A 17,686-nucleotide genomic window follows, 5' to 3' on the forward strand; every position below is an offset into this window, starting at 1 on the left:
CTAGATAAATAAAAAAGCCCCTCTTAGAAAATAAATGTTAGGATGAAACCTTTATTTATTATTATCAGAGTTTGTAGGTCTAGTCTAAGGAAACCAGTTGCACTCATTTAACTAACTGTGATGTTAACTGGTTTAGTTCGCTGGTGCAACATTGAGTCTGGACACTCATACCAATTTAAACCTGGCTTATATAATTAGTTTGTACAAAGTTGGAGCAGTTTAACTAAACCAGTTTAATATTACACCTTTAATCAAACTGAGGGAATTTCTTTGTGTAGACAAACTCTAGTGGTCCAGCCTTGATTAGTTAAGGGCAAATGGCTCTCTTAAGTGTTGAAAGAGAGATGGCTAGGACAAGTTTTGAAAACAGAGGCTTCATGTAATTTGACTTTGACCCCTGCAGAATTCTGTTTAATTTATTGTTGACGAATGGGGGCTAAGTATTAGAAACCTTTTATACTTACAGTTCCTACCCACACCCCCCTTCTTACTGTAACATCCTCATTATTGTAATAGCTGTGCACTGAGATAATTATATGAATTCAGTTGTATCTGTACTGACTCTAGTCCAGGGGTTGGCTACCTTTCAGAAGTGCTGAGCCACATCTTTATTTAGTCACGCTAATTTAAGGTTTCGCGTACCAGTAGTACATTTTAACGTTTTTAGAAGGTCTCTTTCTATAAGTCTATAATATATAACTAAACTATTGTTGTATGTAAAGTAAATAAGATTTTTAAAATGTTAAAGAAGCTTCATTTAAGATTAAATTACAATGCAGATCCCACCGGACCGGTGGCCAGGACCCCAGGCAGTGTGAGTGCCACTGACCACGCATGCCATAGGTTGCCTACCCGTGCTCTAGTCTGTCCTGAGAACTGTGAGACTTTTTCTCTCTTTCTTCTGGATAGACATAAATGGACTCCAATGCATTCATGTCTCACATCATATCAGATATTGCAAGCTATAATTACTAAACAAAGTGTTTTTTTTCTAGCGAGAGGGCAATAGTCTTGATCAGGGACTGACATTATGGAGGAGTATCTCTTTTGCAGCGTGACACCGAATCTTGTCAACACATTGTCTGATTTAACTTTTTTTATGTTATTTTAAATGTAATAGCCATTCACTTGACTATCAACTTTTTTTCCTCTTAGCACTCCTTTTCGGTGGAGATACTAATCCTGCGCATCCCAAGCATATTGGAAGTATTGATCCTACCTGTAATGTGGCTGAGGTAGTAAAAGGTAAGTAGATAAATTTGATATTTGTATTATGTTTCAAACCCCAATTTACAGTTATACATACATAACTAGTTAAGGTGTCCAAGGCAGAAAATTTATTTCTGTTTAATTAAAATTTAAAAAAACCTCCTAAGGAGTGATACACATTCAGTTGCTTATAGCGAGGCCATAAAAATATCAAAGTTTCTAATAATATTATTAATATCTAGCTCTTACAGCACTTTTCACCTGTGGCTCTCAATGTACTTTACTAGGAAGGTGGGTACAGTTATCTCCTTTTTACATATTGGGAAACTGAGACAGAGGTGAAGTACAGTCTTGTCCAAGGACACCCAGCAGGCCAGGGGCAGAACTAGAACTGGAACTAGAACTGATGTCTCTGTGTCTTAGCCTGGTGCTTTATCTACTGGATCACACTTTCTAGTAACCTCAAAATCCAAAAATCTGAAACTAGTGGAATGTTAATATAACAAAAAAATAGAATTATAATTTTATTTTGTACTACAAGGACAGATTAAAGTTTTTTATCCTTTTCTTACGTTTGATGTGATTGTTAAATTATTTTCCAAAAAGTATTTAAGAATACATATCCTACTTTCTAAAGGAAATCAAGGATATAGATAATCATCTGTTCTTGTACAATTATTCAAGTAAGGCTCTACAATAAAGAAACAAACATCATAAGACAGTGACATTATAATTACTCCTGGGGGAATTCTGTTACACTGCGTGCACACATAGTTAATGAGCCAGACATAATTTTAAATTTTTTGTGCAGAAAAAAAGCTTCTGCTGGAAAGTTGCTGCAATTACACCTTTTGCTCATCAGAAGGCGCTTTGGTGCGAGAACAGGGCAGCCTGTCCCATCAGTCCCATCAGAAAATACTGTAACTTCACTGGAAAGTTATTGCAGTTCTGCCTTTTGCCCACCTGAGGGCACTGTGGAGCTAGAACAAAGCAGCAACTTCCAGCCAGCTGGGGAAGAGAGAACCTGCCTTCTTCGGGTTGCCTATCGGGTGAGGTCAGGAGACAGGAGCTATGATGAGACAAACAGCATGATGCTGCTGGGGGATTGGACAGGGGCTCATAAGGGCTAGTGAGGGAGGACAGACTGGGGCAGGGGCTGAATGGGAATGCAGGCATAGGGCCACAGAGTGGAGGGAGGTGCAAGGCCAGATAGGGAGATGGATGTGTCTAAGTGGGGGCATAGAGACACATGGGAATGGTGGAGGGGATGCAGGGTCACATAGGGACAGGGGTTGGCTGAGTGCGGATACAGAGACATATGGAGATGGAGGACAGGGATAGCTTAGTGGTTTGAGCATTGATCTGCTAAACCCAGGGTTGTGAGTTCATTCCTTGAGGGGGCCATATAGGGATCTGTGGCAAAAATCTGGAGATCGGTCCTGCTTTGAGCTAGACTAGATGACCTCCTGAGGTCCCTTCCAACCCTGATATTCTGTGATTCTATGACAGGGAGAAGAGGTGCAGGGACACCTGGGGATGGGGGTGGAGGTGCAGAGCCGGATGGGGAGAATAAATGTCTGAGTGGAAGTGGAGGGATGCATGTGGACAGGAAGTTCAAGGACACATGGGGCGCAGGGGCAGGTATGCCTGACTGAATGGGAGAGACTAGAGGTCAGCCAGGGTCTGCATGGGGGAAGCTCCCTAACAATCCCTCCGCAAAAAACCTGTTTCATACTTTTCCCACCCATACCCAACAGCCCTCCAAGTTCACACCCAGGCTCCTTCCCAGCAATTACTTCCTTCTTCCTCAAGTCCGCTGTTACTCCGACTCCCCCTAAGTCTTTGCACTGCTTCTAAGGGGTGCAAGAAATATATTTCTGTATTATACTTTAAATGAATTATTACTCAGAGTACTGTATTAATAACCCTCAGTCTTTTTTGTTGTCTGTAACAGTACAGACATACAAATATTGGGTACCTATAAGTGTTATCTGTGTTTCTGAATTCTCAGTTGATATATTCTCATGTGAAGACGTATTGGCCAACTATGCCAGGATGTAATCTAGTGGAAGAATATTGGGATGCCATATGAGAACTGGTGTTGGGCATCAAATCTTGATCTTCAGTTCTTGGGTTGACAAGGGCTATGAACATAGTGAAAGCATAACCATTTTACACTCATGAGAGGAGGTATCTCTTCATGCTGTTCTCCGTTGATCTGATTTCCTCCATATTAACTCAAAGAGCAAAACTGATCGCCTCTAAGGGGGTGTGACCACAATGCTTTAAAAGAGGGGAGAAAAAATGAAGAAAATAGTTGGAGGGAATCCTTAGTGCTAGGAGAGGGTATTATGATTCTTATGAAGGAAGGAGAGACACCACATGAGAAACTGGTGGAACACAAAGCTCCTTTTTAAAACTTCAGAATCTATCCGCGCTTGTACTTGAAATTTTTATTTTGATATATGCTATAAAATACATAATTTATGTAAGCAACAGTATAGAAGTTCAAGTATATTAAAAAGGAAGAAAAAAGACATGCTAAACCCTACAGAACAAGTGTGTTCAGCAAGCCTCTAATACAGCAGAATTACAAAGCATTTTTTAATATTTAAGTAGCAGCTGCCTAATATATATACTAATTCCATAGTACTGATTGCAAGTGAAACTGTATTCAAGCAATGTGGTACTTTATTTCACCCTTTGTTATACATTTGTGTATCAGTTGATGTGTCTGTAATGTTTCACTTACAGTCTTGCTGCTTTATAAGCATTTGAAAATTAATATTAACCTTATTCCAGTTTTGCTTTTGGAGTGAGTGACTATCCCAAAGTGACCTCATTTTTCCTGAGCTTTTTTAAAAGCAGTTTTTGAATGTTTGGTGAAACCATGTGAAATGTAGTGTATGAATTATAAATAACTATAAATTACAAAACTTGAGAATAAATTATAAGAGTTTGTTATTTCGATATCAAAGAATTCTAAGCCTATAGATTCAGATTTTCTTTCTTTTTTTATGAAGTCATTGCAGTTGCAAATTCTTCATAAATTAGTGTTTTCCAGTATACATTGTACTTGGTGAAACAGTTTATTTTTATCAGTTAACAATGGCTGTCTTATAAGAAGTGCTGTTTTGTGCAGTGTGTTTCCAGGATAGCTTTTGTGTGCATTGTGTTGCAATTTTTTGTCTGCAGGTGGCGATATGGCATAGATTGCCAAAGCAGGAAATATAATCAAAATGGATTCTTGATGTTCCTTTGATTTTGTTTTCCTGTTCTAAAGCATAGTAATTATTGATGCCATATTGATGAGTCTTGAAATTTAAGCTACTGTATTACAACATTTAAATCTAACAAGTATTGATCACTTTGGCATGGCTATATAATCCTTAGTTACTTGAGTTGTTTTGTTATAGTGAGACCATAGCACCACTAGTTAAAGATGAGACTAGAGTTGATGAATAATTGTCTTTTGATTCAGTGGCTGAACTGAAAAATTAGAAGGGGGGGAGAATAGTTTCAAACTGAAACGTGAATTTATTCATTTTTTCTTGATAAAACAAAAAACTGAAAATCTTTTTATTAAGGTAAAATGAAATATTTTTAATATCAATTTGAAATGATACTTTGAAACAAAATGTTGATATGAAATGACATTTTTAAAATTTTCATTTTGGGTTTTTTTCCAGCTAAAACTGTTTGCTGACTTTGATCCAAATTCTCATAGTTTCAGTACCCCTCAAAATGCATTTTCCTGGGAAATTTACTACGTATTTGCCAAATAGTCACCCACCTCCAGTTGAGACTAGCTTACTGATTTTTCTAAGTGCGCTAAAATCCACATGTTTATTTGTTGAAAGTTGCTGTGTCTTGAGGAGGCCTGGGGCCAGGGTTAGTGTTCAAATGACCTCATAGTTTGAGTAAGGGACACCCCAAATAGTCCACCAAACCAAAAAACTGACATGCTGTAGTCAGTGAACCTGAGAAGTACCCACATACGGTAAGTTTGAGCTCTGCCTTAAGTAGATTTCAAAGAATGTATATTTTGTGCAAAGAGTCATAGGACTGGAAGGGACCTCAAGAGGTCTTCTAGTCCAGTCCCCTGCATCCAAGGCACCACTAAGTAATAACTGGACCATTCCTGACAGGTGTTTGCCTAATCTGTTCTGAAAAATCTTCAATGATGGAGATTCCACAGACTGTTTAGGCAATTTGTTCCAGTGCTTAGTTGCCCTGACAGTTAGGAAGTTTTTCCTAATGTCCAACCTAAACCTCCCTTTCTGCAATTTAAGTTAATTGCTTCTTGTCCTATCCTCTGTGGTTAACTAGAATATTTTTTCTCCCTCCTTCTTGTAACAACCTTTTATGTACTTGAAAACTGTTATCATCTCTCCCCCCCTTCCTCCCCTACCCAGTCTTCTCTTCTCCAGACTAAACAAACCTAGGTTTGTTTTTTTCCCATCCTTTTTCATAGGTCATGTTTTCTAGACCTATAATCATTAGTTGCTTTCAGCCTGTACTCTGCATGGTCTTCTGGAAGTTGGGCCCTGAGGGTACAGTTTCTGGTTTAAGAGCCATGTTCTGAAATCTACATGCGTATTCAGATTTACGTTAGAAGTATTGCCAAGGAAAATTTAATTAATTAATTAATTAGAGGGAAGATGAAAGACTGTAGTAAGCAGCAGCATTCAGTTAATGTAATCGCGATGTGTGCTTCTCATCCTATTCCTGACCAATGGGACTGTGATTTAAAAAAAAAAAAAAAAAAAAAAAAGGCAAGTAGCGGTGACTCTCAGCAGTGTCTGTGTGATTCAAGGGATTGCTGAGGATCAAGATATGCACCCAGGATAGAGAGCCCTGTTCTAACGACTGGTGTAAGGTTGACATTGTTACGCAGCCCTAAGATACTGCCATTAGACAAAATACATCTCTACCTCGATAGAACGTGTCACAATATAACATGAATTTGGATATAACGCAATAAAGCAGCGGGGAGCCCTGGGCCCTTTAAAGCACCATCTGAGCCCTGCTGCTTTACCGTGTTATATCCGAATTTATGTGGAGCCCTGGGCCCTTTCAATCACCACCCGAGCCCCGCTGTCAGAGCTCCAGCGGTGATTTAAAGGGCCTGGGGCTCTGGCTGCTGCGGGAGCCTCGGGCTCTTTAAATCCCTGCCCGAGCCCCACTGCTGGAGCTCTAATGGTGATTTAAAAGGCCTGGGGCTCCCCGCAGCAGCTGAAGCACCAAGCCCTTTAAATCACCACCGGGGAAGCTGGTCCAGTCCGGCACGGTGTACCCGATATAACACAGTCTCACCTAAAGGCAGTGAGATTTTTTTGGCTCCCTAGGACTGCATTATATCAGCGTAGAGGTGTAGTAACTTATATGAATCATGAAAAATAAACACGGAAAACGCATTTCAAGTTTCTACAATAATTAATATAAGCTACACACACCATGGATCCGCACCTATCAGTTTCACCCTTCTAAGTGAGTTCTTCAAGTGCTTTTCGATGTGTTTCACTTTTGGTGCCCATGTTCCTAGTGCTCTTGAGATTGGAATATTTTGGCCAGCAGTATCCGTTGGCCCAGGTCTGTATTGTAAGTGCCCTCAAGCCTCCCTCCTGAGAGCATAAAATGGCAGAGTGGGACCAACTGTCTTTGAGTTCCTTCTTATTGCCCATGGGTAAGAGACAGACTTGCAAGCAATATGTTTTATTTTTGCATATTTGCATAATTAATTTTTAAATTTGTGTAGATAGTTACTGTCGTCAGTAGCTACCGGTGTGGTGCTCTGCTCTGTTCAATATTGATATCAATCGTCTGCGTGCGTGTGTTCCCTCTGTGTGCTGTCCCAGCTCTGCGCAGATAGCTGACACAGCAGACCCCGAGAGAACCCCCAGTGACCGCAGACTCTAGTAAGGTACGAAGGCACGTCGCCCAGGTTTATTGTCAAACGAAGCACAGTAATAGTTCCCTCTAGACTTTACTCAACAGGACATACTACAAATATGTGCCCTCTGGCAATGGACTCAGCTCAGTCAGTGGCGGGACTTTCCACTGCCCCTTAGGCTGGGCAAAGACATCCACTCAGAGGTGTATTCTTATACAGAGGTACAGACAAGTTACACATCACTCCTGACGTATTGAGGTGCAACGCTCTACATGGCAAGGTACAACCCCTTTACATAGTAAGGTGCCGCCTCTCATCTTGTACATGGTGGTTCGAACAAAACAACTCTATCCATCATATTAGCCTTTTGGCCCTGTCATTGGGATGGATCAGCTTGTTCCTTGTTATCTGTGTGGAGTGTACAAGTATGCAAATGTTCTGATATCTGGTGTCCAGTACCTTTTAGATATGTCTCTTTTTGCAGCATCAGCCCTTTCCTTGCCAGCTTCTGTGAACAGGGCCTGTCTCTGGCTCATAGCTTAACTTTGCTTTATGTTAGCAAAGTCTTGACCATTATTTTAGTTCAGCCCTTAGGCCTCATATTGGGCCTCTGATATCAAGGTTTATATCTCAGGGCCTCCTCTTACTACAGTTACTTTTAGAATAGTTGTAGTATAGTTCTGTTAGTTAAGTGTATGTTGTTAGGTTTCTTTTCAGGTAATGCTTTTAAACACTTTTTTCTGTTATCTGGCACTGGGTCTTCAGTCCTCGCGACTGAACAAAACATCTCCAAGCAGTTTTAAGTATTGCTAAGTATTGTAAGCAAGACAGCTATACCACTTAATTATGGCCACTTTAAAATGTTTATTTTTATATTCACTGAGCGGCACATCATGAGCAAATGTTGGTTGTTCATTTTCATAACAAATTCAGAAAACAAGAGAAGCTCACTGAAACCTTTTTTCTCTTGGATAAATCTGAGACCAGCCTCTGCTCTGGGTAAGCAAGATCCATCCAAATCTGAGCAATCTTCTTTCAAGAGTTCCTTAGTAAGCACTGGGTCTGCCAGTCCTGGGGTCCTGTCTCTTTGATGCATGCTACAGCATTTTCTGCTTCCCAAGTCGTCATCCCACATCGGTACCAAGCTACACTAGAAGTTTGGCACAGAGTGCACATATGGTGTCTGTAAGGGTTGTCCCCAAAGCAATTACAGTGATTCCTGTTCCAGCATTAGAGGAGTATTCCTTTTCTTTATCAGCCTCAGACCAGAGTATGGAGGCTTCTCCTAATGACTCTTGATTCTACTATACCTCCGTCAGAGATCAGTGTACCTATGTATCAACATAGAACATCCCTCCCTATAATCCCTGTGTTTATCTGGTACTCCTCAATCCCCTTTTCAGCTTCATACGTAGTTTGCCTGTGAACCTCACTCCTGCCTGGACTGGGCTTCTGGGGTCTCTCCAAATGTTAGAAAGCCTTCCTCTATCCACTCCAGAGACAAATTGCCCTTCCCTGTGGAGTCTATGGGAGTTCAACTCTAGCAGCGGCCTTAGCATCTCCAGTTCAACCATGACAACTAAAGGCCTCTGAGGAGTAAGATCATGCTGTTGATGTCACTCTCGCTGCCATTTGTTCATCAACTGATGAGGCTGTAGTTTCATCGACACCATCACATCCAGATAACTACAAAACTTTTCAGGGTCTCCTCAGAAGAATGGCTGAAACATTAGAGATGTGGGTACAGGTTGTACATGAAAAATCGCACACGTCTAGACATCCTGCATACTTCATTATTGGAAAGACTGGCAATGCATTAATGACGGTTTATTAGAACATGCACACATTTTGTGACAGACATCACCCACCATACTGCCAATGTCAAAGAAAGCTGATAGGAGTTAATAAGTTCCCTCTTTGAGATCTGAATATTTTTATATTCACTTCACACATGAATCACTTGTGGTCACTACTGCCCAGGAGTGTATGAACCAGAAAAGCTTCAAGTTCATGCCAAAAGAAAAAGAAGCAAAGAGTATGCTTCCAAATGCTTCCAGTCCCTATCATAGGCAGTGGACCTCATCTGGTGTCGATGGCTGTGGGAATTAACCACAATGGAATTGGGTGGAGGGTGGAAGAACAACAACTCAGTCTGCTGCTCTGGGCCATAATATTTATTGTCTGCCCACTTGCAAGTAGGTACCAACAATGCTGAGGTCTGCCAAATGATTCTTGCCAGGGCCAGGGCCTCGTTAATAGTAGGGCGATCTTTGAAGAAGAGGCTGAGTGGAGTATGTCAAGGAGATGATGGTGGGTGTGCTTGACTTCCTCTAGTGATATTTGGAGAGTGTCTGTCACTCTCTTCGCTATGTCCTGGAAGAGGCAAAAGTCATCTGCCACAGATGGCAGGGGAAACAGACAGCCTTATCTGGGGAGGAGGATGTATCCTTGGGGTCACTTCCTCTGCAGTGCTCTCGTGTTCCTCCATGATTTCTTCCAGAGGTTCCAAAGCTCTGGAAGCCACAGCTGAAGAGGTGTGCCTTGAGGGTTGGACTAGAAGCTGAAAAGGCATAGTGGCGATATACAGCCCAAGATTCCCAGTATTACTACTGTTAGTATCGGGCACTGTAAAGAGCCTAGAATGAGTACTGTGATGACACCTCCTCAGGTTTGCAATTCGAGCCCTCACTAGAGAGTGGAGGAACATGAGGGGGCAGTCTGGAAGACTTCTGTGCTGGGCAAAAACTTGTGAAGGTCTTGGCACCAAGGAGGCTCCAGTACATCTGATACACAGAGGTCCCTAGAGTGTTAGAATTCTAGTATTGCTCACTGACTTGGTGCCATTGGCGGTACCAGGAGGGATGGAGATCTTGTCCATACTGGTTGCTTTGGTGCCTAATGAGGTGTTGATGACAGTGTAGGATCACGTACCAGCAATGTCTTTTTAGAGGAGTGCTTACTCATGTCCTTATTCCCTTAGTGCCATTTACTCAGTGCCTGTGTCCATCGGGACCATGGGCTTGTCAATGGTGCCATTGAGGACTTCCATGAGCCATGGGTACTGGTCTGAGAAGGTCTTGGTACCATCGGCACCAAGTGTGCTAGAGAGCATTTACGGCTATCTCAGGGTTCACCGTAAGGACTTCCCACTCTCTCTTTCAACTATTTTGTGAGAGGAGTCAGTGGCTTGTTTCTTCAACCCACAGCGTTTAGATGTTGAGGCCTGAGGGGAAGTCTGACATCTGCCAGGTAACTCATGGCATGGGTCTGGAGAGCCGGCTTCATGAAGATAATCATTTGTCTGAGCAATCTGTCCTTATTAGACCTGGGCCCCAGTTGCTGGCAGAGACCACACTTTTGTTGAATGTGTCCTTTCCCAAAGCAGTGAATGCACTGGGAGTGCTTGTCTGTGACAGGGATCGTTTCTTTGCAAGAGAAGCACTTCTTGAAGCACGGTGACCTGGGCACATCCCAGTAGGGGAAGGGAAGGAAAAAAGGAGTGGGGAAAAAGTCTTTTTTTAATTTTTTATTTTTAGAGAGAAAAGTTAAGAAAAAGGGAAAAATTAGAACTACAACTAAGAACCAGGAGACTAACTGTAGAGATGCAAGTTGAAAGTAATGGTCCTCATGGACTGTGAATAGCTCTGTTTCTAGCGGGGGTGGTTGAGAAGGAAGTAAGGGGGATTAGCCCACATGTGCGGACTAGCATGTGGTAGGGCATGAGGGGACACAGCAGGTGTGCAAGCCTAATGGACACTGCTACTGAAGTTCTCCGATCAGCAACTCAGTCATGCAAGCACATCTACAGTGAAGCACGCTTAGGGACACACATCTCAAAGAACCATTGTTAGTGCAAAAGGTGAATAACTTCTTCATCCTTTTTCCACACCAACTTCACTGCACCTCTCAGCCTGGATGCTGGCTGGTTAACCAACATGGAGAAATCTTGATCCATTTTGATTTACAATAGATTTGTTTACATGGCCAGGTAGGGGAAAAAAATCACTATTTGAGCAGAGCAGCATCACCTCTCCCTCAGAGTCTGATGTTCCTAGAATTTTGGATTATCTCCTCTCATTAAAGAGATTAGGACTCTGTTAGCTCTGCAAGAGTTCACCTAGCAAACATGAAAGCTCAGCATCCGCCAATACAGGATTATGCTAGATCATCACACCTTAAAGTGACTAGGGTCCTCGAGGGCTTAATTCATGTGTTCTCTCCAATGTAGGTGAATCTCCTTCTCCTGGGAGCTTAATGTGATTTTAGGGGTGAGACTGGATAGAGAAGGGTTGGCTTTTGAATTCCTAGTAGTGATTACATCAGCTCACAGGAGAATTATAAGCATTCATGGCAGGCGCATTGTAAATTCTTTTTCACAAGGACAAAGTTTCTCTGAGACCTCCAAAACAGTTTGCTTACATGTTTTTCTTTCACTCTAGTGACAGTAAAGTGAATGTGTTAAAAGCACTCTCTTTCTATCTAGATAGAACTAAAGCCTTCAGGATCTCATCTAGATTGTTTATTGCCTTGTCAGAGGGATTACAGGACAGGCTGTATAATCCAGAAATTATCTAAATGGATATCAGATTTTATAAAATGTTACCAGTTAGCTAGATTAGAGTCTACTGGTCAAGTTAAAGCTAACTCCACAAGGGCTCACGTTGCTTCATTTGGAAGTGTCCTCATTTCTGAAATTCGTGGAGCAGCCACTTGGAGTTCTATGCATGCATTTCTGTAAAGACATATAGAGCAGCTGCCCATTTTGGCAGAGCTGTATTACAATCACTATTTAGATAGACTCTGAGCATTCACTTCTTAGCATCAGGTTACTGCTCAAAAGTCACCAGGAGTGGAAAGTGTGTGTGTGTGTAGACAAGCACTCGAAGAAGAAAAAAAAGCTATCTTACATAACTGTGGTTCTTTTTGAGTTGTGTTGTCCATATGTATTGTGTGACCTGCCCTCCTTCCCTGCTGGTATGGAATCCTTTAACACCTGGATTCTGTTTTGGCAAAGGAAGTGAAAGGCAGTTGACCCTGCTCTGTCTTTTATGCCCTTGGGAATGAGGGCAAAGACACACAGGGTGTAGGCATAGGCCAACGGAGGCTGCTGACCAAAAGATTCCCATGTACACTGAGAGGATTACATTAGACCACATCTCGAAGAACCACAGTTACTGTAAGTAAGGTAAATAACCTTTTTTTTTCCTGTGACAAAAGGATTTGAAGAAAATGTAAGCCATTAAAACAAATTCAGTGGCTTGGCCCTTCTTAAAATAGTCAGAATGAACCGCAAATGATATAAAACTACTATAGAAAAATCAAACAATGCACAAACTACAATAAATATTTTTAAATGATATTGTAATGCAAAAGAGAATGTTTGTAGGATTTTCTTTTACCCCTGTTAAAAAGGAAATCCTGGTGCAGCTATACCTATGGTGGTACTACTGGACTATCATTATATTACTGTGCCATATTAAGGCCAAGGGTATATACTACTGGCTGTGAATTTGGAGTCATTTGGGGAAACGGTTCCTCAGATAAGCGCTGCCTCAACTCCCCCAATAAGGAGTTCACTTTATTATTCAAATTCCTTTAAAACTCACTTGCATAGTGTTATTGCCTTGATAATTGGTATTCCACAACAGAAGCTGGGGTAGACAGGGGAGGAGAACACTCATTGAGATGAAATAATTAGTTAATCTGTCTCAGAGCTATTATATCAGACCATCTTCATCTTCATCTGGTCTCCTTCATCTGAGAACATCCCACTGAGATAAATGAGCATCTTCACACTTTTGCAATACTCCTGCGTTGAAGAGTTTTGTGCATAGACCCCTCATTCTAACCTAGCCCCCCAAATCATAGTACAAAGTTTGGGGCTTCATTCCATTCCCTTTTGCTGACTGCAGGTGATATGTATGCTCCTCACTGACCTCCTTTTTCTTCAAGTCCATCAAATCCTACTGAGGGTATGAAGGGGCCAGGAGGAGATCAGAACTGGTAGTTGAGTGGCAGTGAGGTGTTCCCAGGAAGCCTTTGTACCCGTCGTTATTGTCCCATGGGTGCTCCTGGCCGGCCTCGGTGAGGTCGGCCGGCGGCGCCTGGACAGAAATGGGAGTGACTCTAGGTCACTCTCTTCTTTAAGTTTTGTCTAATGGAGATTCATTCCTGCCTGGAATATCATGCCAGCTGAAGGCTTCTGCCTCAAGCTGCTCTCCCAGTCAGCAGCACTGCACGGTCGTGCCTACTCCTTGTTACCAAGGCTCACAATCAGCTACTTAGACCTCTACATTTTGCTGTTAGTAAAAAAATTAAGCTGCTGTTTAGAACTATCCCCCAACATACATATCCTGGGACATTTTGTATTTTACCAGTGTCAACCAAAGGCCCAAACATAAATGGAGATTCACTCCTGCCTGTGTTTCTATCCTAGTGCTTATCACAGATTCCCATTTTCAGCTATAGGCTGAGCAAGTGCAGAATGGTGGTTCACTCTACTTTGCTGTAAGCCAGCTGCCCTCCCTTCCCCCCCTTTGATCTCTGCTTGCAGGGGCATTAGTCAGTGTTGTTTATTATTCATGCATTCTTTATTACATATCCCCCTACTCAAATGGCCATGGTAGCCCAGGAGGGTTGCAACGGGTGGCGTTGTTGCAGGGGCACCCCCTAGAATGGCATGCAGCTCATCATTTCTGCGGGCTGTCTGGGGCTCTGACCCAGCGCAGTCGTTTGCCTCTCTGGTTCTTTGGTAGCTTGCCTGATATTCTAGGCTGGACTGACTCTCCATTAGACAAAACTTAAAGAAGAGAATGACCTGGGAAGTCATTCCCATTTTTGTCCAGGTGCCCCCGATCAACCTCATCGAGGCTGGCCAGGAGCACCCATGACAGCAGCAGACGGTAGAGTATGACCGGTAACTATCTTCGTCAACTTGCAAAGCAGCAGACGGTACAGTACGGCTGGTAACTGTCTTTGCTAACTTGCAACGGCAAGGGGATTCTGCTGTATAGCACTGCAGTACCGCATCTGTCAGCAGCATCCAGTAGACATACAGTGACAGTGAAAAAAGGCTGAACGGGCTCCGTGGTTGCAGTGCTATGATCTGTCCGGGCAATCCAGGGAAAAGGGCGCGAAATGATTGTATGCTGTTGCTTTCACAGAGGGAGGATTGATTGACGACATTTACCCATAACCACCCGTGACAAATTTTTGGCCCCATCAGGCATTGGGATCTCAACCCAGAATTCCCATGGGCAGGGGATACTGTGGGAACTATGGGATAGCTACGGGATAGCTACCAACAGTGCAACGCTCTCGAAGTCAACGCTAGCCTCAGTACATGGACGCTTAGTTTGGCCGCGTGCACTCGACTTTATGCAATCTGTTTCCAAAAATCGATTTCTGTACAATCGGAATAATCCCATAGTGTAGACATACCCTTAGTGAACAGCAGCTGGCCTATACTCAACTACTTTCACCTACTCTGCTTAAACCAGGGTTTCTCAAACAGGGGTCGCCGCTTGTGTAGGGAAAGCCCCTGGCAGCTGGGCCAGTGTGTTTACCTGCCCTGTCCGCGGGTCTAGCCAGTGGGAGTCGCGATCGGCCAGACCTGTGGATGGGGCAGGTAAACACACCGGCTTGGCCCCGCCAGGGGCTTTCCCTAACAAGCGGCGACCCCTGTTAGAGAAACCCTGGCTTAAACCATCCCAAAGTTGCCAGATCTTGTAACCCACCGCTTGGCTCTTGTCCTAAGGATGCCTTTTGCCCAGTTGTGTGCTGTTAAGTATGCTCTCATACTACTATACATTTCCAAGGCAAGATGACTGTTTGTTTGCCTCTGCTTGCACAACCCATATAACTCGGTACTTCCCATAGTAAATCCTTTTTTAAGATAATGTGCCCTTTCTTGAGGGATGGGAACATAGATATATGGTAAAAATAACATGAAAATGCACACTGATTTCAGACTTGTAAATCAGTGCCTAAAAAGTCAGATATCTGCTTGCAGCCTTAGTATTCTGAGGTGTTGAATGAACAGTGCTAGCCTTTTTGCATAAATGCAGAATTGGGGATAAAGTATGCTTCTTTATTCTTTCACAGATGCTTATGAAACAGCTAAGATGTTGTGTGAGCAGTACTATCTGGTTGCACCAGAGTTGGAAGTTGAAGAATTCAATGGTAATAGAAAGTTCATTTTATTTTAAGTGCTCTAGGAAATACTGGGGAGCGGGGTATATAAGTTTAATAGAACAAGTATAATTGCTAACTGTTGTTTAGTCAATAGATAAGATTTTAAACTGAGTTACAAAGATCATATACAGAGATGATTTTCCTTGCCCTCCTAATTACTCTCCCTTCTAGGGCAGCAAAGTTAATTAGTTGAATAAAGTGACTCCAGTGGCAGGAGCACCCTACCATAGAGGAGCATTTGTTGAATTCTTGATGCTGAGGGGAAAGTGCTGCCTGGTGATTCAAATATCACTTCCGGCAGCTGCATTTGCTTTCTTCCAAGTTACCTTGTGTAGATAATTACCAGGCCTGATTCTACTTACCATCTGATGTGACTGCATTCTGTGTTTAATCGTGAAGTATGTTTTCAAGTTCTACTATTACATGTTTGGAAAGTGAGAGAGAACATAGTTATGCAGTTGTCTTTATTTGTTACAAATTCAGCTTACTACGGTAGATGGACTGAATTGTGATACCACAAAGGGAATATGTTGAAAAAACTTTTTAGCTAACTGAAGTTTTATTTATTTCTAGCTAAAGCTCCAGACAAACCTATTCAAGTAGTCTATGTACCCTCACATCTGTTTCATATGCTGTTTGAGTTGTTCAAGGTAGGTAAGATTTATTAATGCTCTGATTGTAATTGCATGTTGTGGTTAAGGTTCTTCTCAGCCATTATGTTTGGGGAAAAAATTCTTCCTCGCGTTCTCATTTTTTTGTTTTTGAAAGTTTGGAGTGATGTGATGAAAGTTAGCTCTTGAGCCCTTCCCTAGTGCACACACTTCAAACGCTCATTTACTCTCCAGTGATGGTTGTACCCTTTTCTGCATTTGGTTAACTCAAAACAGCTTGTGGTAAAATTTCTAACACTAACCTTCATAGTATAGTACAAGACCTTATTATTTTGCTCAGGATTTGTGCTTTATTGGATAGTTTAAAGCAAGAGTCAGCAACCTCTGGCACGCAGCTCGCCAGGGTAAGCACCCTGGTGGGCCGGGCCAGTTTGTTCACCTACTGCGTCGGCCGACCACAGCTCCCACTGGCCACGGTTCGCCATCCCAGGCCAATGGGGGTGGCGGGAAGCCGCAGCCGGCACATCCCTAATCCGCGCTGCTTCCTGCCCTCCCATTGGCCTGGAATGACAAACTGTGGCCAGTGGGAGCCGCGGTTCCCCAAACCTACCGACACGACAGGTAAACAGACTGGCCTGGCCCCTAGGGTACTTACCCTGGCGAGCCGCGTGCCAGAGGTTGCTGGCCCCTGGTTTAAAGGCTGGGATATTTGGGTGGGTGCTAATGTTCCTCTTGAGGAATGTCAGTTTTCTTTTTGAGTGGTTTAACTTTTAAAATGTTGTTTACTTATGTTCAGAATAACTGACAAGTTAAACTGTAAAGCAGAGAGAATAGGAGAGACATTAAATTGCAAAAAATGTATGTTTTGTGAAATAATGTGCAAGTGCCCTGAAAGGCATAATTGCGCACATTTTATAAATGTAAAGAAAACAAATTCAGTAGAAAGCAATGTGGAGTTTTTCCAAAGAATATATTTTTCTTTTTGTGTTCTCCATTAATGTGCATCTACTTGACTGCTATCTTTCCCCTATCCTGTCATGAGCTATATGATATGTGACTTTCTGTAGAACAGAATTGATGCGAATTTGTGGAGTGATGCTGTAGATGTGTTTGTAAAACTATAAAATATCATTTGTGCACTAATATAAAAATCAAACACACAGTATTAGCTTTAAGTGGTGTTACATTTGTGATGTACTGTGAGTGCAAATTGCATTGATTAAATGACTGCAACATAACAGTTTTGATGTGGGTCAGGCACATCAAGACTTTACTATACTTCTGTTGCACTTATTTTCAAAGTATAGTGATTTATTTCATTTATATGACTAATACAAGTGTTAATGTCTGTACTGTGGAGGTGGGCAGTGTTGGTATGTATGAATAATTTAATGTAGAAATACGTTTCTTTACAGTAGAACCTTAAAGTTACGAACATCTCGGAAATGGAGATTGTTTGTAACTCTGACATGTTAACTCTTAACAAAACTTTATGGTTGTTCTTTCAAAAGTTTACAACTGAACATTGAGTTAATACAGCTTTGAAATTTTACTGTGCAAAAGAAAAATGCTGCTTTCCCTTTATCTTTTTAGTAATTTACATTTAACACAGTACTGTACTGTATTTGCTTCACTTTTTTTGTTTTTGTTTTGTCTCTGCTGCTGCCTGATTGTGTACTTCCAGTTCCAAATGAGATTTGTGGTTGACTGGTCAGTTCATAACTCTGGTGTTCATAACTCCAAAGTTCTACTGTATTGTTTTGTGCTTTCTGGTATTGTA

The 17,686-nt window shown here is 42.0% G+C and overlaps 1 protein-coding gene across 2 annotated transcripts in view; it reads left to right on the top strand.

Annotated features, from left to right (window-relative positions):
- PDK3 (pyruvate dehydrogenase kinase 3) overlaps positions 1–17,686 on the top strand; it is a 132,175-nt gene that overhangs the window by 82,447 nt on the left and 32,042 nt on the right. For both annotated transcript variants that reach the window (XR_004001963.1, XM_030575124.1), the window contains exons 5-7: positions 1,156–1,245; positions 15,206–15,283; positions 15,869–15,945. Coding sequence is in view for 1 of the 2 variants with exons in the window: in XM_030575124.1 (XP_030430984.1) it covers positions 1,156–1,245; positions 15,206–15,283; positions 15,869–15,945 (245 nt within the window). In the remaining variant the exon portion in view is untranslated. The remainder of the gene's footprint in view (positions 1–1,155; positions 1,246–15,205; positions 15,284–15,868; positions 15,946–17,686) is intronic.

The sequence above is a fragment of the Gopherus evgoodei genome, chromosome 1 (assembly GCF_007399415.2).
Source record: "Gopherus evgoodei ecotype Sinaloan lineage chromosome 1, rGopEvg1_v1.p, whole genome shotgun sequence".
NCBI lineage: Eukaryota > Metazoa > Chordata > Testudines > Testudinidae > Gopherus > Gopherus evgoodei.